This window comes from Dicentrarchus labrax, unplaced genomic scaffold (genome assembly GCF_905237075.1).
Source record: "Dicentrarchus labrax unplaced genomic scaffold, dlabrax2021, whole genome shotgun sequence".
NCBI lineage: Eukaryota > Metazoa > Chordata > Actinopteri > Moronidae > Dicentrarchus > Dicentrarchus labrax.
Genome location: NW_026136718.1, coordinates 6,162,608 through 6,184,943, shown reverse-complemented (window position 1 = coordinate 6,184,943; position 22,336 = coordinate 6,162,608). Strand labels below are relative to the sequence as shown.

Genomic DNA, 22,336 nt, shown 5'->3' with positions numbered 1-22,336 from the left:
ACCTTAAACAAGCTGTTCATGCTCGAAAACCCTCCAATGTGGCTGAATTAAAACAACTGCAAAGAAGAGTGGGCCAAAATTCCTTTATGGCGATGTGAAAGACTCATTGCCAGTTATCACAAACGCTTGATTGCAGTTGTTACTGCCGAGGGTGGCACAACCAGTTTTTAGGTTTAGGGGGCAATTACTTTTTCACATAGGGCCAGGTAGGTTTGGATAGCTTTTTTTCCCTTAATTAATAAAATCATCATTTAAAAACTTCATTTTGTATTTACTCAGGTTATCTTTGTCTAATATTAAAATTTGTTTGATGATCTGAAACATTCAAGTGTGACAAATATGCAAAAAAATAAGAAATCAGGAATGGGGCAAATACTTTTTCACAGCACTTTATATTAATGGTTTGAAAAATAATAATAATTAGAGCAGCTTTAATTCGAGTGTATCCTGCCATATAGTTATAGAAGATGGTTTTGGTTTTATTTGTCCAGGTTTTGAGATGTTCATCTCTTAGATTTGTGTTTCTACGCCAATACAATAGAGGTGCATTAAATGTTGATGTTGGGGCTTGCTGCGTTGAAATATTAGATTTCAAGTATTGAAGAGCAACATCATTTTCCAAATAGTGTCCCTGTACTCTGGATAATTCACAGAACACACTGTCAACAGTTTACGTTGGCATTATTTATTTTATAGTAAGTAGTTCTTAATAAAAATTGCTCACATTTTAAAAACATTTATTGTATCCATCTTTGGCAATGTGAAATAATTCAGTGTTTGAAAGACAAGGAGAAACAATAACTAGATAAGGAATTATAAAGTGGAAAAAAGTGTGGGAGAGGTTGGGATCACAGTGGATAGTGGTAGTCTGAAAGAGGGAGGGACGAAAAAATAGAGTGGGAGAGTTCATAATGAACAATAAAGGATCTGGGGAAAAAACAAGCTGATGGGAATAAGTTTGTAGAGAGGAAAAAGAGGAGGAGAGAGACAGAGGGAGGGCAACAGGACAACACGACTGAAATAGAAGAAGATGAGAGATAAATATCTCATGAAAATCAGAGGGCTGCTAGACCTCCACAATCACTGTCTCTAATGATGGTGGAGACACTGGAAGCAGCTGACCGCTGTATCCATTCCCACAACAACACCTGCATGTTGATGCCTAATACTCCCAAGGCCATGCTTATCAAAACCCTGCTGTCCTGCATCAATCTGCTCACTGTGACACTCAACTTGTTGGTAGTCATCTCTATCTCCCACTTCAGGCACAGACACTTTTTTGAAATGTAACAACTAATATTGTGTTTAATTCATGGATGTAAGCTGTGTTTGTTCTGTGCTGTTCTTTGCTAAAATTATTGACTTTAGCTCTTAGTTCACCCACTGGATGCGTTTTTGATTGTGTTCCTAAGAAGCTAAGACAAGCTAGAGATGTCAGTACTTTCACCTAAACATGAAAATGTCATTCTCAGTGAGTTTTTCTTTACAAATGTGTCACAATTACAGCAATCTTGATTAACATATGTGACACCAAACTGCTGTAGTAATTAGTTCATAAAGTGTAGAGCTGATTGATTGACTGATGTTTATTTGGTATGTAGGCTAGAGTAAATAGTAAAATTTGACTTTTATATTCTGCCTGTATTCTCACAGTAGTTGCTGTGATCTAAACTCATTTGCTCTGAACATGAGGCACTAATCATTATCTCCCCTTCCAGGCAGCTCTACACCCCCACCAATCTCATCCTCCTCTCCCTGGCTGTGTCTGACTTGCTTGTGGGCCTTGCGGTGATGCCACTTACAATTTTTGCCCAGCAGTCCTGCATGTTTGTTGATAAAATCACTTGTGCTTTTTCCTACCTGATGAGCTTCATCCTCACCTCTGCCTCTGTTGGCAGCATGGTGCTCACATCAGTGGACCGCTACGTGGCTATTTGTTACCCTCTGCACTATTCTTCCATGGTAACAACAAGCAGAGTTAAAATCTGTGTGTCTGTGTGTTGGTTCTGTTCTATTGTCTTCAACCTTATAATACTGAAAGAACATTTGTTACAAATAGATTTGTCTAATTCCTGCTATGAAGACTGTGTAGTTATCATAAACTACATTTCAGGGGCGATAGACCTGGTTCTCACCTTTTTCGGCCCTGTTACTGTGATCATAATTCTCTATATGAGAGTGTTTGTGGTGGCTGTGTCACAGGCACGTGTCATGCGCTCTCAAATTTCAGCTCTCAGATCAAATACTGTGACTGTTAAGAAATCTGAGTTGAGAGCTGCAAGAACGATTGGTATTATCCTTCTTGTGTTTATACTGAGTCTCTGTCCATACTTCAGTCCTTCCATAACAGGACAGGACACTACAGGAAGTATAGATTCAATAGCTCAATTTTGGCTGTTTTTTTGTAATTCCACTTTTAATCCTCTGATCTATGCCTTTTTCTATCCCTGGTTTAGAAAATCGGTTAAACTCATCGTCAGCCTTCAGATACTGCAGCCAGGTTCTCGTGAGGCCAAGTTAATGTAGAGATAAACAATATACTGATATACTATAATATACAGAATATAAACGTACTTATTTTATGAGAGTAAATGGATGGGGACGTAAATTTATCAGGTTTTGTCAAAGGTAGGACAAAGAAACTTATTAGAGATGTAAACCACCTTACTTTTGAAACAACCTTCCAGACAGTGACTGATGTGAAGAGTTCTGGATCTTTACAAAGAAAAACTTCCTTTTTCACCCTGAACTCATAACATAATATGTTAGGTATTTTTCTGCTTGTAGTTCTAGTGTTGAAGGATTTCTTTTGTTTCATTGTTTTACTGAGTTGGGGTATTACCTCAAGAGAGAACCTGAAATCTCTTATTGATTACTTTCTGTCCATTAATGGTACTCTGTGTTTTTTGTGTATATTCAAGATTTCCTTTTGTGCATGAGAATAAATGCTGCTTGAAATATATTTTTGGGATGCTCTAAAGCTTTACATGTGGTAGACTCAGACCTTTTATTTAACTCAATTGGTACGAACAAAGATTTTGTTTGTGTAAAATTTAAAGCAAGAACCAAACAGAATGTTTCACACAGGAAGAGTATAAAGCATATTCTATAACAACGTTATTGTCACCCAGACGGGCTGCACCTTGTTGTATGTTCCTTCACCAGATTAAAAAATGAACCCACAGTTGTTTCCTCTTACTCGCAGTGGACAGGTGTTGAGCTGCAATGATAAGATGATTTAATGTAACGATAGAAAATTATTCATTATTAAAATTATGCTGTTATGATTAAAATATTATCTTTGAATTTGAGATGTTTCTTAGATGTAATCAGTTTCAGCTTTAGACAGAAAAAAAAACTATTTTCTACACTTAAGTTTTCACAGAGGGTTGTTTTAATGTTTCACAGATTTTCTTTTATTCCTTCCTTTCTGCGATTGATAAAATAAAAGATCTGTTCACAAAATGAGAAGTCACATGGTACATCATAAAGAAAATATACTGCATGGTTTTAAAAATATTGCTTGATAAATTATCTGTTTATTTGTTTACACTACATTTTTAGTTTAAAAATCATCCAGAGGATCTAATAACCTCATAAATAAAACAATTTTTGATAAATATAATTTCAGCAATACTTTGTTAGACAGCTAAAATGTCACATGCTGCTATGATACCAGCCACAATTATGAAAATGTATATACGCTATTGCTAACAAAGATTCATAAGAATTCAAATCTAAAGGTTCTCCTCAGGTCTGATCATAATTTATTCGTCATATGTAAGATTTACCCCAAACAGAAGAATTTTGTCATAGCTTTGTTGTTTTAATTATTTTCTTTTTACAGTTTTCCTCCTAAGTTTGTAGAGAGGAAAAATAGGAGGAGAGAGAGAGGGAGGGCAACAGGACAACACGAATGAAATAGAAGAAGATGTGAGATAAATATCTCATGAAAATCAGAGGGCTGCTAGACCTCCACAATCACTGTCTCTATAATTCCACTTTTAATCCTCGGATCTATGCCTTTTTCTATCCCTGGTTTAGAAAATCGGTTAAACTCATCGTCAGCCTTCAGATGCTTCAGCCAGGTTCCCGTGAGGCCAAGATAATGCAGAGATAAACAATATACTGATATACTATAATATACAGAATATAAACATGCTCATTTTATGAGAGTAAATGGATGGGGAATTAAATTTATCAGGTTTTGTCAAAGGTAGGACAAAGAAACTTATTAGAGATGTAAACCACCTTACTTTTGAAACAACCTTCCAGACAGTGACTGATGTGAAGAGTTCTGGATCTTTACAAAGAAAAACTTCCTTTTTCACCCTGAACTCATAACATAATATGTTTGGTATTTTTCTGCTTGTAGTTCTAGTGTTGAAGGATTTCTTTTGTTTCAATGTTTTACTGTAATTTAATGAGTTGGGGTACAACCTCAAGAGAGAACCTGAAATCTCTAAACCACCTTACTTTTGAAACAACCTTTTCCAGTGAAGATTACACAGCAAATTTGGAAGTGTTAATTTAACTCCCTGGGAATTAAATTCAACACTTTCAAAGTGTCTATATTGGTCCACTCTAAATCGAGTTAAAACAACACTTTTGAAAGTGTTAAACAGTTAACACTGTGACAGAGTTGGAACAACACTCTCAATAGTTGAAATTTAACACACATCAGTGTTGAATTTACCTAACACTAGTGTGTAGTGTCAAAAGTTAACGCTATCAGTGTGTTTTTTAACACTGAATAAGGTTCAAATTATATTAACACTGTGGAGTGTTGTATGTATAACTCAACATAGAAATCTTTTATAGTTGATTTCATTTAAAAAAATACTACTGGGAGTCAATTAATAATTCCTAATTTCACTACCAAAAACAATACATGCCACTTGAATTTACAAAGAAAACCACACAAGTTGCAGTCTGAATCAACCTGTATTTCACACAAGCACACCACATAAAAAACAGCACCGGCTTTGCAATAACCACAACACAGGTCACACAATATGACAATGTGGAACAATGTATGTTTTTTTCACAAGTCTCATTAGAAAACTGTTTGTCATACGGTCTGTAATAAATCAACTCTTTAACTGGAAAAACAGAATATGAATCTGCTCTCTCATCGACAAAGTATGCATTGAAATGATCATCAAAATAAAGAGTATCCACTCTGCAAGTCAAAATGAAAGCTTGCTCATCATGTATAATGATGTTGGTGACCTTTCTGAAAATGGGAATTTCTGTATTTGTTCCAGTACAAACAAACATACCAATCTGATATTCTGTTCCATAGTTCTTCACCCAATTAGTGGTTGACACTTCACAGTATGCATTTACATTAAAAACAGAACTTAAAACCGCACCTCCCTCCAAGCTATCAATAATTTCTTTTTTCACTGGACCAAACTCAAATCTCTGAAAATCAAAATTCTCCCAGTGGTAAGCTAGCTGTCTCTGGTGTTGTTTCACCAATTTTTTTGTGATATTTTTGAAATATTTCACTGATCTTTTTAAAAAAATTATGTTTGGCCTCAAACCTCATGCACCATACGTGAAGGAGCGGACCTATTTTTCTAATACAACGTGGATAATATAGCATGAAATGATGCAAATGATGAAGACAAAGATTTAAATAGCTTGTGGTGGTCCTTAATCAAGTGCTTCAAATAGTATGTCATACTGTTACAGTTACAATGGGTGAAAACACAATATTCACAATCTCAATCAAGAGGAGGAGCAGATTCCAGTAACAATTATTTCTTTCCAATACATCACCAAAAATAAGATGAGCATTTCTCACAAGACACCATGACTGAATTGCATTTAGTCCAAGAGCCTTGCTAGCCTCATACATTTTCAACCCACTTGGCCTTTTCTTCTCTTGAAACTTTGCATCCTCTGTGACAAAGATTCTAATGACAGATATTTCTGGTTGACAAGGTATTGAAAGACAAGTTTGAGTTCGTACTGTACTACACCTTCAAGTAAATCATGCATTATGTCAACTGCATAGTTGTCAGAGGTGTGGAAAAAATGCAATGTATTGAGCAAGCATGTCTTTTTGACACCAAATGTTGAACCCAACATAGGATCTTCCTGTAGAGCTGCACAATGTTCTGCATAGATTTCTTTTGTACGAAAAATCACGCCAGGGTCATCTTCAGTAAAGACAGACTGTGACTCATCCTTACTTGTCAAACAAAATCTACAGAAATACGTAGCACTGAAGGACTCAACAAAACCAAACAGTCCATGTAAACCTAGGTTGTCCCCTGTTACTTGTATAACAGAACCAAGCAATGGTAAGTCTGAGAAAGGCACCTCAATTCCTTGTGTTTCAAGTATTTTAAGATCAACAAGAGGCTTCAGGATGTTATCAAATCCATAAGTCTTCAGGTCTTGTGAGTGAAAGAGTGCCACAACATGTATATTCATCAACACAGAATTATATTTTGGGGGCAGGTTCCGCAATATAAAGTAAGTACAACCAAGTTTGTGAATCCCTTTCTTTGAACCTAAGGGATTTACTGTCTCAAACTCATCAAAATAGAGTTGAATCTGTAGAGCATGTTTTTTCTGGGAAAACAAAATGTTACTCTTGAAGTATGAACCATCACATATGTCTTTATAAATACCTTCTTCGTATTGTTTGGTTTGCAAGAAACTTTCACATAACTCAGTGTTCTTGAACATAGACTTAAGAGTTCCCAGGATGGGTGTATACACAAATGTATCTGTTACAGGGACCTGATTGTAAACTCCTGTTGTTTTATCTCTGCTAACATCAAACCTCACCCCAAGAACATATTCAACAGGTTCAACAATTTCCCATTTTTCCTCAAAGAACTTCTGTCGTTTGACTCTTGTGTTCAAGGTTGAGAAAGGATTTTCTAGTTGATCAAAACACTTTTCCACCTTCTTTTCCAAATCTGTGCCTTGAATTTCTGAAGTACAGCTGACAACTGCCTCTCTCGCTTGCCTATGAATGTCATTTACAAGTTCCTCCATGGACCCCACCATTGCTTGGACTGTGCTCTCAGCAACACCAGATGCTTGCAACTGTGCTACAACAGAAGCACACATGTTTAACACATGATTATTGTCAACAGAGGGCTGGGTAGATATTGGAGCGTCTGTACTGACTGCCTATGAAGTTGAGGGCTCACCAACTTCATTCTGAGTGTCCACATTGTCAGCAGTATTAGTTAAAGCAACATCTCTATGGAAATGAACAAGATGCTTCTTGAAACCTGAATAAGTGCAAAATGATAAACAACATCCCGGCTGTCCACATTTCAAACGTAATGTCTTTCCAGGATATAGACCGTGGTGGAGTCTTAAATGCTGACAAAGCAATGTAGAACTTTTGTGGTGTGCCTTACAGACATTACAAAGAAACATATTTGCATCGAAGGATATTTATCACCTCAAGCGTTGCGCAAAAATCTTGCTCTTAGTTCCTTGACCCTGGGACTTTCCTTGGCACTTCCCACGTCAATGTTAAAAACTGTGGTTTGGATGAACGTATAGAAGTTGTAGAGGGATTCATGGTAGCTGACACTGAAGATGAAGTGTGCTTTGAAGAGCACATCAAAAGCTGCCAAGGATGTCTGTGCCTTGCAAGGGATGGCCTTGTGATCAATGATGACATAGTATCTTTGGATGCTGTTCTTCTTCTCACCAACACACAGGAGGAAGGGCTCTCCCGGCTCCACACCAGCAAGGAAGGTTTCAACACTGGCTCCCATCTTTAACAAAATGTAAAGAAGAATCGTGAGAAAATCATGAAATGTAGCGCCACTACATTCAAATGACTAAGCCAATAAAAAAAAAATGTGCTTCAACACAAGAAGTAAGATCATCAGAATAACTGCATAGGTACACTACTATTTGCATACCTGTAATCTCACAACATGGTCAGCAGCTTGACAAGAGCTGATTTTGGCACTCTTCTTGTGGCCTTTAGAGGTAGGAGGAAGCAAGTGAACCAACAGTAGAATGCTTGACAGGTCACTCTCCCATCCTAGGGGGAAAACCGGAGAAATATCCAACACATTCACATCATAAGTAAGAGATATCTTAAAGAGAAGAATGAGCCAAGCTTACCAGACCCACCTGAGTCGTGCTGCACAGACAAGAGGTCTTCAGTGTGCTCATTAGAAGTCAGTTTTTTGCAGTCTGTCAGGATCCTAGGCTTGAAAAAAGTAGGCCATTTTGCCAAACATCTGCCCGACACTTCCTCTCCAAACATCATTGCTCAATCTACAGAAGAACATGCATTTTTATACATAACTTAGTAACTTAAAAGTGTATACCTTACCTATACCTCACCAAGCCAGTGATGTCAAGGAATCGTGGGAAGACATCCAAGACTGTCGATGAGCACTGCTGATCTTGAACCAGTGTTTGGCAATACTGAAATGTGGCCCTCATCTTCTCTTTGATTGCCAATTCATCAGTTGAATGTTTCAAAAGGATACTGCTTCATGACAGTGCTCACCAAGCAGCTGTTTATCAATGCAGAGAACCTCCCTCTTTGTCTCTGGACTATCTTGATAGATTGTGCTGGTGGAGGATCTCTGGGACTGAGCTGCAGTGTTGCGCTGAACAGTCTTTATCCTCCAGGCCAAGTAGCCAGAACCACTCTGTGGGTCATAGAAGTGTTCCTGTAATATTAAAAACAATAAATTGTAGCGTAAATTCAACACATATTACTACTCCATAAACTGACATATAAGCTTTTCATTTACAAACGTACATATCCATTGTCCGAGTATGGATCTCTGAGACGGGTGGGCTCCTCCTGAAAGATAAACATGACATTACTACTACAATTCCTTCAGTGTTTAAAAGATACAAATTTTACTGTTGTTAGCTTCAGTGAGTTTGAGTATCTCTCAAATTGTTAGTTTTTGTAAAATATTTTAGCCATTTAATATTTATTTCTGACATAGGAGAAATGTAATAATACATTGCTGTACTAATATGCAATGTCCTAAGATGAGTGTGCCCTTTTTAAAAAAAAAAAATCTATATTAAGTAAAATACAAATATGAACATTGAAGTCTTACCCATGAATTTCAACCATGTCGGCCACAAGAAGGTTTACCAACTGTCTCCTTGTGCTATCCGTCAATGTCGTCATTTTATCATATTCATCCAAAATAATCTGTCCACCTGGTTTAGCCTGGAGAGCCTCTCTCACCATCCAAAAGATAAAGAATCAGAAAGTTAGCAATTATATCCATCATCATCATCATCATCATCATCATCATCATCATCATCATCATCATGTCCAACAAAAAAACCACAGTTTAACTGCATAATATCTTTGTGTCTGATATTTGATAACTTATTTCATTCGTTACAAAAGCTGCACACCTCTTTTGCCGATTCCCGTTCAGCATGGGTTCTCTTCCCTCTGTTTGTCTGAACAATCACTGTTGCATCTGATGAATCAGAGGATACTAGCAAGGAGTCTCCTGACACTGACACGGGTGAGTTGTCTGACATGGGTGACTCCAACAAAGTAAATGATAGATCATGTTGAAGCACAACTGTAAACAGTTTTAAAAAATGTATACACAAAGTAAAAAAAAAAATTAGTTCTACACAATACTCATTACTGACGATCCACTCCTTCCCTAACAAGGCTGAGTCTCACCTGTTGACTTCTCAGTTGTCACCCTAACAGTAAGGTTCCCTGCTTGCAAAAGCTCCTCAAACACATCTGCATCAACTTTTGTCCCTGATTCATCTGTCAAGTGCAGCTCAGTCTCAAGTGGAAGATCTAGCTTTAGAATGACTGATAAAAATATTAGATTTAGAGCAATGACAAAATTACAATAAGAACATTACCAGAAATTTGCTAAGCTTGTTTTTCAGCATTGTAGGTCAACTTCTAAAAGTACTTTTTGATTTCTTCACAGGGCATTACCATAAGCTATCATAAACACAACTCCATAATATAAGACATTTAAATTTTACATACATTTACACAAACATTCTGGGCTGTATGAAAAGTGGTGCCAACCTTTCTGAAGAAATGTGTTGAAGTCATCATAGCCATCTTCAGTCTCAGCAAACTTTGACATACTTCTGCGTTTCTCCAAATCTCACCTTCACCAACATGATGGAGGCTACTATGAAGAAAAAAAGAAGAAAAGACATCCACACTGTGCCATCATTTACATCAAAAACCACCCAGCTCTCAGAACTTGACCGACTTTCAGTAGCTGTCCCTCAGCAAGCAGGAGCACAATCCCCCGGTCCAGCCCCGGCTCTCTACTCCATAGCTTGACATTTTGCCGTGAAGAGCCAACAACGTCATTCATCAAGACTAGACCATAGCTAATTAATATGCTCACTCCGATGGATTTATCCGTCACTGTTTTAATATTCGGGATTAAGTGTTGATTTTAAATCAACACTTAATAGAGTTGCTCAGATTTAACTCACTGGATTAACACCATTTCTTTTGAGGAACTAACTCTCACATAGTTGAATTAGACTAAGCAAGTGTTGAATTGACACTGTATTTTTAACACACAACACCAACACTGGAAATCTAACACTTTTGATTTTGCTGTGTATGGAGTTTTAACACCCTTAGTTTAGAAAAACCATTAAATATGCAGTCTTCCAAAGGTATCTCTTTAGCGTGTTGATTTGGAATAGAAGTATTAGCCCTTATCCACTGAGTCATTGTCAGAATAAACCACATTTCTAGTCTATTATCAGTGGTAAAAGCAAATATAATTCTGACAAAACATTGCTTTGAAATCAAGGTAAAAGGCCAAATCAATAAACAGGAAACTGCAGAGTGAAAGTCCGAAGTGTGGATGTTGTCATGGAGATGCATAACATTAAATGCTGCTTGAAACTATATTTTGGGGGTGCTCTGAACTTGTTAGCCATTAACCATCAAAGCAAGAACAAACCATTTAGGTACTATATTGTTTCACAAAGGAAGAGTATGAAGCATATTCTATAACAGCTTTATTGTTACCCAGACAGGCTGCTGTAGGCCATAGCTTTTATTTCCTGTATTTTCCTGGTCTGCACCTTGTTGTATGTTCCTTCACCAGATTAAAAAAATGAACCCAGCAAAAGGACTTTCCAAACAGTGTCCCTGTACCCTGGATAATTCACAGAACGCAATGTCAACAGTTTATGTAGGGACTTTTCCTTTAATAGTAAGTAGTTCTTATGAAAACTGTCCAAAAAATAACAATGCTAAATAATTCAGGGAATTATGAGGAGGAAAAAAGTTTGAGAGAGGTTAGGATCACAGTGGATAGTGGTAGTTTGAAAGAGGGAGGGAGGAAAAAATAGAGTGGGGGAGTGAATAATTAACAATAAAGGATCTGGGGAAAAAACAAGCTGATGGGAATAAGTTTGTAGAGAGGAAAAAGAGGAGGAGAGAGACAGAGGGAGGGCAACAGGACAACACGACTGAAATGGAAGAAGATGAGAGATAAATATCTCATGAAAATCAGAGGGCTGCTAGACCTCCACAATCACTGTCTCTGATGATGGTGGAGACACTGGAAGCAGCTGACCGCTGTATCCATTCCCACAACAACACCTGCATGTTGATGCCTAATACTCCCAAGGCCATGCTTATCAAAACCCTGCTGTCCTGCATCACTCTGCTCACTGTGACACTCAACTTGTTGGTCGTCATCTCTATCTCCCACTTCAGGCACAGACACTTTTTTTGAAATGTAACAACTAATATTGTGTTTAATTCATGGATGTAAGCTGTGTTTGTTCTGTGCTGTTCTTTGCTAAAATGATTGACTTTAGCTCTTAGTTCACCCACTGGATGCGTTTTTGATTGTGTTCCTAAGAAGCTAAGACAAGCTAGAGATGTCAGTACTTTCACCTAAACATGAAAATGTCATTCTCAGTGAGTTTTTCTTTACAAATGTGTCACAATTACAGCAATCTTGATTAACATATGTGACACCAAACTGCTGTAGTAATTAGTTCATAAAGTGTAGAGCTGATCGATTGACTGAGGTTTATTTGGTATGTAGGCTAGAGTAAATAGTAAAATTTGACTTTTATATTCTGCCTGTATTCTCACAGTAGTTGCTGTGATCTAAACTCATTTGCTCTGAACATGAGGCACTAATCATTATCTCCCCTTCCAGGCAGCTCTACACCCCCACCAATCTCATCCTCCTCTCCCTGGCTGTGTCTGACTTGCTTGTGGGCCTTACGGTGATGCCACTTACAATCTTTTCCCAGCAGTCCTGCATGTTTATTGATAAAATCACTTGCACTTTTTCCTACCTGATGAGCTTCATCCTCACCTCTGCCTCTGTTGGCAGCATGGTGCTCACATCAGTGGACCGCTACGTGGCTATTTGTTACCCTCTGCGCTATTCTTCCATGGTAACAACAAGCAGAGTTAAAGTCTGTGTGTCTGTGTGTTGGTTCTGTTCTGTTGTCTACAACCTTATATTACTGAAAGAACATTTGTTACAAATAGATTTGTCTAATTCCTGCTATGAAGAATGTGTAGTTATCATAAACTACATTACAGGGGCGATAGACCTGGTTCTCACCTTTTTCAGCCCTGTTACTGTGATCATAATTCTCTATATGAGAGTGTTTGTGGTGGCTGTGTCACAGGCACGTGTCATGCGCTCTCAAATTTCAGCTCTCAGATCAAATACTGTGACTGTTAAGAAATCTGAGTTGAGAGCTGCAAGAACGATTGGTATTATCCTTCTTGTGTTTATACTGAGTCTCTGTCCATACTATAGTCCTTCCATAACAGGACAGGACATTACAGGAAGTATAGATTCAATGGCTCAATTTTGGCTGTTTTTTTGTAATTCCACTTTTAATCCTCTGATCTATGCCTTTTTCTATCCCTGGTTTAGAAAATCTGTTAAACTCATCGTCAGCCTTCAGATACTGCAGCCAGGTTCCCGTGAGGGCAAGTTAATGTAGAGATAAACAATATACTGATATACTATAATATACAGAATATAAACGTACTTATTTTATGAGAGTAAATGGATGGGGAATTAAATTTATCAGGTTTTGTCAAAGGTAGGACAAAGAAACTTATCAGAGATGTAAACCACCTTACTTTTGAAACAACCTTCCAGACAGTGACTGATGTGAAGAGTTCTGGATCTTTACAAAGAAAAACTTCCTTTTTCACCCTGAACTCATAACATAATATGTTAGGTATTTTTCTGCTTGTAGTTCTAGTGTTGAAGGATTTCTTTTGTTTCATTGTTTTACTGAGTTGGGGTATTACCTCAAGAGAGAACCTGAAATCTCTCATTGATTACTTTCTGTCCATTAATGGTACTCTGTGTTTTTTGTGTATATTCAAGATTTCCTTTTGTGCATGAGAATAAATGCTGCTTGAAATATATTTTTGGGATGCTCTAAAGCTTTACATGTGGTAGACTCAGACCTTTTATTTAACTCAATTGGTACGAACAAAGATTTTGTTTGTGTAAAATTTAAAGCAAGAACCAAACAGAAAGTTTCACACAGGAAGAGTATAAAGCATATTCTATAACAACGTTATTGTCACCCAGACGGGCTGCACCTTGTTGTATGTTCCTTCACCAGATTAAAAAATGAACCCACAGTTGTTTCCTCTTACTCGCAGTGGACAGGTGTTGAGCTGCAATGATAAGATGATTTAATGTAACGATAGAAAATTATTAATTATTAAAATTATGCTGTTATGATTAAAATATTATCTTTGAATTTGAGATGTTTCTTAGATGTAATCAGTTTCAGCTTTAGACAGAAAAAAAACTATTTTCTACACTTAAGTTTTCACAGAGGGTTGTTTTAATGTTTCACAGATTTTCTTTTATTCCTTCCTTTCTGCGATTGTTAAAATAAAAGATCTGTTCACAAAATGAGAAGTCACATGGTACATCATAAAGAAAATATACTGCATGGTTTTTAAAAATATTGCTTGATAAATTATCTGTTTATTGTTTACACTACATTTTTAGTTTAACAATCATCCAGAGGATCTAATAACCTCATAAATAAAACAATTTTTGATAAATATAATTTCAGCAATACTTTGTTAGACAGCTAAAATGTCACATGCTGCTATGATACCAGCCACAATTATGAAAATGTATATACGCTATTGCTAACAAAGATTCATAAGAATTCAAATCTAAAGGTTCTCCTCAGGTCTGATCATAATTTATTCGTCATATGTAAGATTTACCCCAAACAGAAGAATTTTGTCATAGCTTTGTTGTTTTAATTATTTTCTTTTTACAGTTTTCCTCCTAAGTTTGTAGAGAGGAAAAATAGGAGGAGAGAGAGAGGGCAACAGGACAACACGACTGAAATAGAAGAAGATGTGAGATAAATATCTCATGAAAATCAGAGGGCTGCTAGACCTCCACAATCACTGTCTCTATAATTCCACTTTTAATCCTCTGATCTATGCCTTTTTCTATCCCTGTTTTAGAAAATCAGTTAAACTCATCGTCAGCCTTCAGATACTGCAGCCAGGTTCCCGTGAGGCCAAGATAATGTAGAGATAAACAATATATACTATAATATACTGAATATAAACGTACTTATTTTATGAGAGTAAATGGATGAGGAAGTAAATGTATCAGGTTTTGTCAAAGGTAGGACAAAGAAACTTATTAGAGATGTAAACCACCTTACTTTTGAAACAACCTTCCAGACAGTGACTGATGTGAAGAGTTCTGGATCTTTACAAAGAAAAACTTCCTTTTTCACCCTGAACTCATAACATAATATGTTAGGTATTTTTCTGCTTGTAGTTCTAGTGCTGAAGGATTTCGTTTGTTTTGCTGTTTTACTGTAATTTAATGAGTTGGGGTATAATCTCAAGAGAGAACCTGAAATCTCTAAACCACCTTACTTTTGAAACAACCTTTTCCAGTGAAGATGATGGAGTTTTAACACCCTTAGTTTAGAAAAACCATTAAATATGCAGTCTTCCAAAGGTATCTCTTTAGCGTGTTGATTTGGAATAGAAGTATTAGCCCTTATCCACTGAGTCATTGTCAGAATAAATCACATTTCTAGTCTATTATCAGTGGTAAAAGCAAATATAATTCTGACAAAACATTGCTGTGAAATCAAGGTAAAAGGCCAAATTAATTAACAGGAAACTGCAGAGTGAAAGTCCGAAGTGTGGATGTTGTCATGGAGATGCATAACATTAAATGCTGCTTGAAACAATATTTTGGGGGTGCTCTGAACTTGTTAGCCATTAACCATCAAAGCAAGAACAAACCATTTAGGTACTATATTGTTTCACAATTGAAGAGTATGAAGCATATTCTATAACAGCTTTATTGTTACCAAGACAGGCTGCTGTAGGCCATAGCTTTTATTTCCTGTATTTTCCTGGTCTGCACCTTGTTGTATGTTCCTTCACCAGATTAAAAAAATGAACCCAGCAAAAGGACTTTCCAAACAGTGTCCTTGTACCCTGGATAATTCACAGAACGCAATGTCAACAGTTTATGTAGGGACTTTTCCTTTAATAGTAAGTAGTTCTTATGAAAACTGTCCAAAAAATAACAATGCTAAATAATTCAGGGAATTATGAGGAGGAAAAAAGTTTGAGAGAGGTTAGGATCACAGTGGATAGTGGTAGTTTGAAAGAGGGAGGGAGGAAAAAATAGAGTGGGGGAGTGAATAATTAACAATAAAGGATCTGGGGAAAAAACAAGCTGATGGGAATAAGTTTGTAGAGAGGAAAAAGAGGAGGAGAGAGACAGAGAGAGGGCAACAGGACAACACGACTGAAATGGAAGAAGATGAGAGATAAATATCTCATGAAAATCAGAGGGCTGCTAGACCTCCACAATCACTGTCTCTGATGATGGTGGAGACACTGGAAGCAGCTGACCGCTGTATCCATTCCCACAACAACACCTGCATGTTGATGCCTAATACTCCCAAGGCCATGCTTATCAAAACCCTGCTGTCCTGCATCACTCTGCTCACTGTGACACTCAACTTGTTGGTCGTCATCTCTATCTCCCACTTCAGGCACAGACACTTTTTTTGAAATGTAACAACTAATATTGTGTTTAATTCATGGATGTAAGCTGTGTTTGTTCTGTGCTGTTCTTTGCTAAAATGATTGACTTTAGCTCTTAGTTCACCCACTGGATGCGTTTTTGATTGTGTTCCTAAGAAGCTAAGACAAGCTAGAGATGTCAGTACTTTCACCTAAACATGAAAATGTCATTCTCAGTGAGTTTTTCTTTACAAATGTGTCACAATTACAGCAATCTTGATTAACATATGTGACACCAAACTGCTGTAGTAATTAGTTCATAAAGTGTAGAGCTGATCGATTGACTGAGGTTTATTTGGTATGTAGGCTAGAGTAAATAGTAAAATTTGACTTTTATATTCTGCCTGTATTCTCACAGTAGTTGCTGTGATCTAAACTCATTTGCTCTGAACATGAGGCACTAATCATTATCTCCCCTTCCAGGCAGCTCTACACCCCCACCAATCTCATCCTCCTCTCCCTGGCTGTGTCTGACTTGCTTGTGGGCCTTGCAGTGATGCCACTTACAATTTTTGCCCAGCAGTCCTGCATGTTTTTTGATAAAATCACTTGCACTTTTTCCTACCTGATGAGCTTCATCCTCACCTCTGCCTCTGTTGGCAGCATGGTGCTCACATCAGTGGACCGCTACGTGGCTATTTGTTACCCTCTGCACTATTCTTCCATGGTAACAACAAGCAGAGTTAAAATCTGTGTGTCTGTGTGTTGGTTCTGTTCTGTTGTCTACAACCTTATATTACTGAAAGAACATTTGTTACAAATAGATTTGTCTAATTCCTGCTATGAAGAATGTGTAGTTATCATAAACTACATTACAGGGGCTACAGACCTGGTTTTCACCTTTTTCAGCCCTGTTACTGTGATCATAATTCTCTATATGAGAGTGTTTGTGGTGGCTGTGTCACAGGCACGTGTCATGCGCTCTCAAATTTCAGCTCTCAGATCAAATACTGTGACTGTTAAGAAATCTGAGTTGAGAGCTGCAAGAACGATTGGTATTATCCTTCTTGTGTTTATACTGAGTCTCTGTCCATACTATAGTCCTTCCATAACAGGACAGGACATTACAGGAAGTATAGATTCAATGGCTCAATTTTGGCTGTTTTTTTGTAATTCCACTTTTAATCCTCTGATCTATGCCTTTTTCTATCCCTGGTTTAGAAAATCTGTTAAACTCATCGTCAGCCTTCAGATACTGCAGCCAGGTTCTCGTGAGGCCAAGTTAATGTAGAGATAAACAATGTACTGATATACTATAATATACAGAATATAAACGTACTTATTTTATGAGAGTAAATGGATGGGGAATTAAATTTATCAGGTTTTGTCAAAGGTAGGACAAAGAAACTTATCAGAGATGTAAACCACCTTACTTTTGAAACAACCTTCCAGACAGTGACTGATGTGAAGAGTTCTGGATCTTTACAAAGAAAAACTTCCTTTTTCACCCTGAACTCATAACATAATATGTTAGGTATTTTTCTGCTTGTAGTTCTAGTGCTGAAGGATTTCTTTTGTTTCACTGTTTTACTGAGTTGGGGTATAACCTCAAGAGAGAACCTGAAATCTCTCATTGATTACTTTCTGTCCATTAATGGTACTCTGTGTTTTTTGTGTATATTCAAGATTTCCTTTTGTGCATGAGAATAAATGCTGCTTGAAATATATTTTTGGGATGCTCTAAAGCTTTACATGTGGTAGACTCAGACCTTTTATTTAACTCAGTTGGTACGAACAAAGATTTTGTTTGTGTAAAATTTAAAGCAAGAACCAAACAGAAAGTTTCACACAGGAAGAGTATGAAGCATATTCTATAACAACGTTATTGTCACCCAGACGGGCTGCACCTTGTTGTATGTTCCTTCACCAGATTAAAAAATTAACCCACAGTTGTTTCCTCTTACTCGCAGTGGACAAGTGTTGAGCTGCAATGATAAGATGATTTAATGTAACGATAGAAAATTATTCATTATTAAAATTATGCTGTTATGATTAAAACATTATCTTTGAATTTGAGATGTTTCTTAGATGTAATCAATTTCAGCTTTAGACAGAAAAAAAACAATTTTCTACACTTAAGTTTTCACAGAGGGTTGTTTTAATGTTTCACAGATTTTCTTTTATTCCTTCCTTTCTGCGATTGTTAAAATAAAAGATCTGTTCACAAAATGAGAAGTCACATGGTACATCATAAAGAAAATATACTGCATGGTTTTAAAAATATTGCTTGATAAATTATCTGTTTATTTGTTTACACTACATTTTTAGTTTAACAATCATCCAGAGGATCTAATAACCTCATAAATAAAACATTTTTTGATAAATATAATTTCAGCAATACTTTGTTAGACAGCTAAAATGTCACATGCTGCTATGATACCAGCCACAATTATGAAAATGTATATACGCTATTGCTAACAAAGATTCATAAGAATTCAAATCTAAAGGTTCTCCACAGGTCTGATCATAATTTATTCGTCATATGTAAGATTTACCCCAAACAGAAGAATTTTGTCATAGCTTTGTTGTTTTAATTATTTTCTTTTTACAGTTTTCCTCCTAAGTTTGTAGAGAGGAAAAATAGGAGGAGAGAGAGAGGGAGGGCAACAGGACAACACGACTGAAATAGAAGAAGATGTGAGATAAATATCTCATGAAAATCAGAGGGCTGCTAGACCTCCACAATCACTGTCTCTATAATTCCACTTTTAATCCTCTGATCTATGCCTTTTTCTATCCCTGGTTTAGAAAATCGGTTAAACTCATCGTCAGCCTTCAGATACTGCAGCCAGGTTCCTGTGAGGCCAAGATAATGTAGAGATAAACAATGTACTGATATACTATAATATACTGAATATAAACGTACTTATTTTATGAGAGTAAATGGATGAGGAAGTAAATGTATCAGGTTTTGTCAAAGGTAGGACAAAGAAACTTATTAGAGATGTAAACCACCTTACTTTTGAAACAACCTTCCAGACAGTGACTGATGTGAAGAGTTCTGGATCTTTACAAAGAAAAACTTCCTTTTTCACCCTGAACTCATAACATAATATGTTAGGTATTTTTCTGCTTGTAGTTCTAGTGCTGAAGGATTTCTTTTGTTTCACTGTTTTACTGAGTTGGGGTATAACCTCAAGAGAGAACCTGAAATCTCTCCATTGATTACTTTCTGTCCATTAATGGTACTCTGTGTTTTTTGTGTATATTCAAGATTTCCTTTTTAGTGCATGAGAATAAATGCTGCTTGAAACAATATTTTGGGGGTGCTCTGAACTTGTTAGCCATTAACCATCAAAGCAAGAACAAACCATTTAGGTACTATATTGTTTCACAAAGGAAGAGTATGAAGCATATTCTATAACAGCTTTATTGTTACCCAGACAGGCTGCTGTAGGCCATAGCTTTTATTTCCTGTATTTTCCTGGTCTGCACCTTGTTGTATGTTCTTTCACCAGATTAAAAAATGAACCCAGCAAAAGGACTTTCCAAACAGTGTCCCTGTACCCTGGATAATTCACAGAACACAATGTCAACAGTTTATGTAGGGACATTTCCTTTAATAGTAAGTAGTTCTTATGAAAACTGTCCAAAAAATAACAATGCTAAATAATTCAGGGAATTATGAGGAGGAAAAAAGTTTGGGAGAGGTTAGGATCACAGTGGATAGTGGTAGTTTGAAAGAGGGAGGGAGGAAAAAATAGAGTGGGGGAGTGAATAATTAACAATAAAGGATCTGGGGAAAAAACAAGCTGATGGGAATAAGTTTGTAGAGAGGAAAAAGAGGAGGAGAGAGACAGAGAGAGGGCAACAGGACAACATGACTGAAATGGAAGAAGATGAGAGATAAATATCTCATGAAAATCAGAGGGCTGCTAGACCTCCACAATCACTGTCTCTGATGATGGTGGAGACACTTGAAGCAGCTGACCGCTGTATCCATTCCCACAACAACACCTGCATGTTGATGCCTAATACTCCCAAGGCCATGCTTATCAAAACCCTGCTGTCCTGCATCACTCTGCTCACTGTGACACTCAACTTGTTGGTCGTCATCTCTATCTCCCACTTCAGGCACAGACACTTTTTTTGAAATGTAACAACTAATATTGTGTTTAATTCATGGATGTAAGCTGTGTTTGTTCTGTGCTGTTCTTTGCTAAAATGATTGACTTTAGCTCTTAGTTCACCCACTGGATGAGTTTTTGATTGTGTTCCTAAAAATCTAAGACAAGCTAGAGATGTCAGTACTTTCACCTAAACATAAAAATGTCATTCTCAGTGAGTTTTTCTTTATAAATGTGTCACAATTACAGCAATCTTGATTAACATATGTGACACCAAACTGCTGTAGTAATTAGTTCATAAAGTGTAGAGCTGACTGATTGACTGATGTTTATTTGGTATGTAGGCTAGAGTAAATAATAAATAGTTGACTTTTATATTTTGCCTGTATTCTCACAGTAGTTGCTGTGATCTAAACTCATTTGCTCTGAACATGAGGCACTAATCATTATCTCCCCTTCCAGGCAGCTCTACACCCCCACCAATCTCATCCTCCTCTCCCTGGCTGTGTCTGACTTGCTTGTGGGCCTTGCGGTGATGCCACTTACAATTTTTGCCCAGCAGTCCTGCATGTTTTTTGATAAAATCACTTGCACTTTTTCCTACCTGATGAGCTTCATCCTCACCTCTGCCTCTGTTGGCAGCATGGTGCTCACATCAGTGGACCGCTACGTGGCTATTTGTTACCCTCTGCACTATTCTTCCATGGTAACAACAAGCAGAGTTAAAATCTGTGTGTCTGTGTGTTGGTTCTGTTCTGTTGTCTACAACCTTATATTACTGAAAGAACATTTGTTACAAATAGATTTGTCTAATTCCTGCTATGAAGAATGTGTAGTTATCATAAACTACATTACAGGGGCTACAGACCTGGTTTTCACCTTTTTCAGCCCTGTTACTGTGATCATAATTCTCTATATGAGAGTGTTTGTGGTGGCTGTGTCACAGGCACGTGTCATGCACTCTCAAATTTCAGCTCTCAGATCAAATACTGTGACTGTTAAGAAATCTGAGTTGAGAGCTGCAAGAACGATTGGTATTATCCTTCTTGTGTTTATACTGACTTTCTGTCCATACTTCAGTCCTTCCATAACAGGACAGGACGCTACAGGAGGGATAGATTCAGAAGCTCAACTTTGGCTGTTTTTTTGTAATTCCACTTTTAATCCTCTGATCTATGCCTTTTTCTACCCCTGGTTTAGAAAATCTGTTAAACTCATCGTCAGCCTTCAGATACTGCAGCCAGGTTCCTGTGAGGCCAAGATAATGTAGAGATAAACAATGTACTGATATACTATAATATACAGAATATAAACATACTTATTTTATGAGAGTAAATGGATGGGGAAGTAAATTTATCAGGTTTTGTCAAAGGTAGGACAAAGAAACTTATTAGAGATGTAAACCACCTTACTTTTGAAACAACCTTCCAGACAGTGACTGATGTGAAGAGTTCTGGATCTTTACAAAGAAAAACTTCCTTTTTCACCCTGAACTCATAACATAATATGTTAGGTATTTTTCTGCTTGTAGTTCTAGTGTTGAAGGATTTCTTTTGTTTTGCTGTTTTACTGTAATTTAATGAGTTGGGGTATAACCTCAAGAGAGAACCTGAAATCTCTAAACCACCTTACTTTTGAAACAACCTTTTCCAGTGAAGATGATGGAGTTTTAACACCCTTAGTTTAGAAAAACCATTAAATATGCAGTCTTCCAAAGGTATCTCTTTAGCGTGTTGATTTGGAATAGAAGTATTAGCCCTTATCCACTGAGTCATTGTTAGAATAAATCACATTCCTTGTCTATTATCAGTGGTAAAAGCAAATATAATTCTGACAAAACATTGCTGTGAAATCAAGGTAAAAGGCCAAATTAATTAACAGGAAACTGCAGAGTGAAAGTCCGAAGTGTGGATGTTGTCATGGAGATGCATAACATTAAATGCTGCTTGAAACAATATTTTGGGGGTGCTCTGAACTTGTTAGCCATTAACCATCAAAGCAAGAACAAACCATTTAGGTACTATATTGTTTCACAAAGGAAGAGTATGAAGCATATTCTATAACAGCTTTATTGTTACCCAGACAGGCTGCTGTAGGCCATAGCTTTTATTTCCTGTATTTTCCTGGTCTGCACCTTGTTGTATGTTCCTTCACCAGATTAAAAAAATGAACCCACAGT

General features: G+C 37.0%; 2 protein-coding genes and 1 long non-coding RNA gene across 30 annotated transcripts; 1 reads left to right on the top strand and 2 right to left on the bottom strand.

Annotated features, from left to right (window-relative positions):
• Positions 1-934: 934 nt before the first annotated feature.
• On the top strand, positions 935-22,334 carry LOC127350456 (trace amine-associated receptor 13c-like). Of its 28 annotated transcripts, none has more exons than XR_007880572.1 (4): positions 947-1,286; positions 1,719-2,500; positions 12,953-13,080; positions 19,011-19,241. XR_007880572.1 is itself a non-coding variant. In XM_051377128.1 (3 exons), exons 1-3 carry the CDS (start codon positions 1,093-1,095, stop codon positions 18,906-18,908), a joined length of 951 nt encoding a protein of 316 aa, XP_051233088.1. In that variant the 5' UTR covers positions 937-1,092; the 3' UTR covers positions 18,909-19,241. The 28 variants fall into 28 exon arrangements, 18 of the variants coding, with proteins under 18 accessions (XP_051233088.1, XP_051233085.1, XP_051233072.1 ...); XR_007880571.1 differs by lacking the exon at positions 19,011-19,241 and adding an exon at positions 14,658-14,769; XM_051377128.1 differs by lacking the exons at positions 1,719-2,500; positions 12,953-13,080 and adding an exon at positions 12,171-12,952 and having other exon boundaries at positions 937-1,235; positions 18,883-19,241.
• On the bottom strand, positions 1,934-12,574 carry LOC127350459 (uncharacterized). Its single transcript, XR_007880581.1, has 2 exons — positions 12,478-12,574; positions 1,934-2,025 (listed from the first exon to the last, which is right to left on the bottom strand). It is a non-coding gene; the product is annotated as an uncharacterized LOC127350459 (long non-coding RNA).
• On the bottom strand, positions 7,167-9,150 carry LOC127350458 (uncharacterized). The gene is made up of 6 exons (XM_051377129.1): positions 9,084-9,150; positions 8,771-8,815; positions 8,333-8,678; positions 8,128-8,201; positions 7,911-8,035; positions 7,167-7,760 (listed from the first exon to the last, which is right to left on the bottom strand). The coding sequence occupies exons 3-6, from the start codon at positions 8,443-8,445 to the stop codon at positions 7,440-7,442; spliced, it is 633 nt and encodes a 210-aa protein (XP_051233089.1). The 5' UTR covers positions 8,446-8,678; positions 8,771-8,815; positions 9,084-9,150; the 3' UTR covers positions 7,167-7,439.
• Positions 22,335-22,336: the final 2 nt, after the last annotated feature.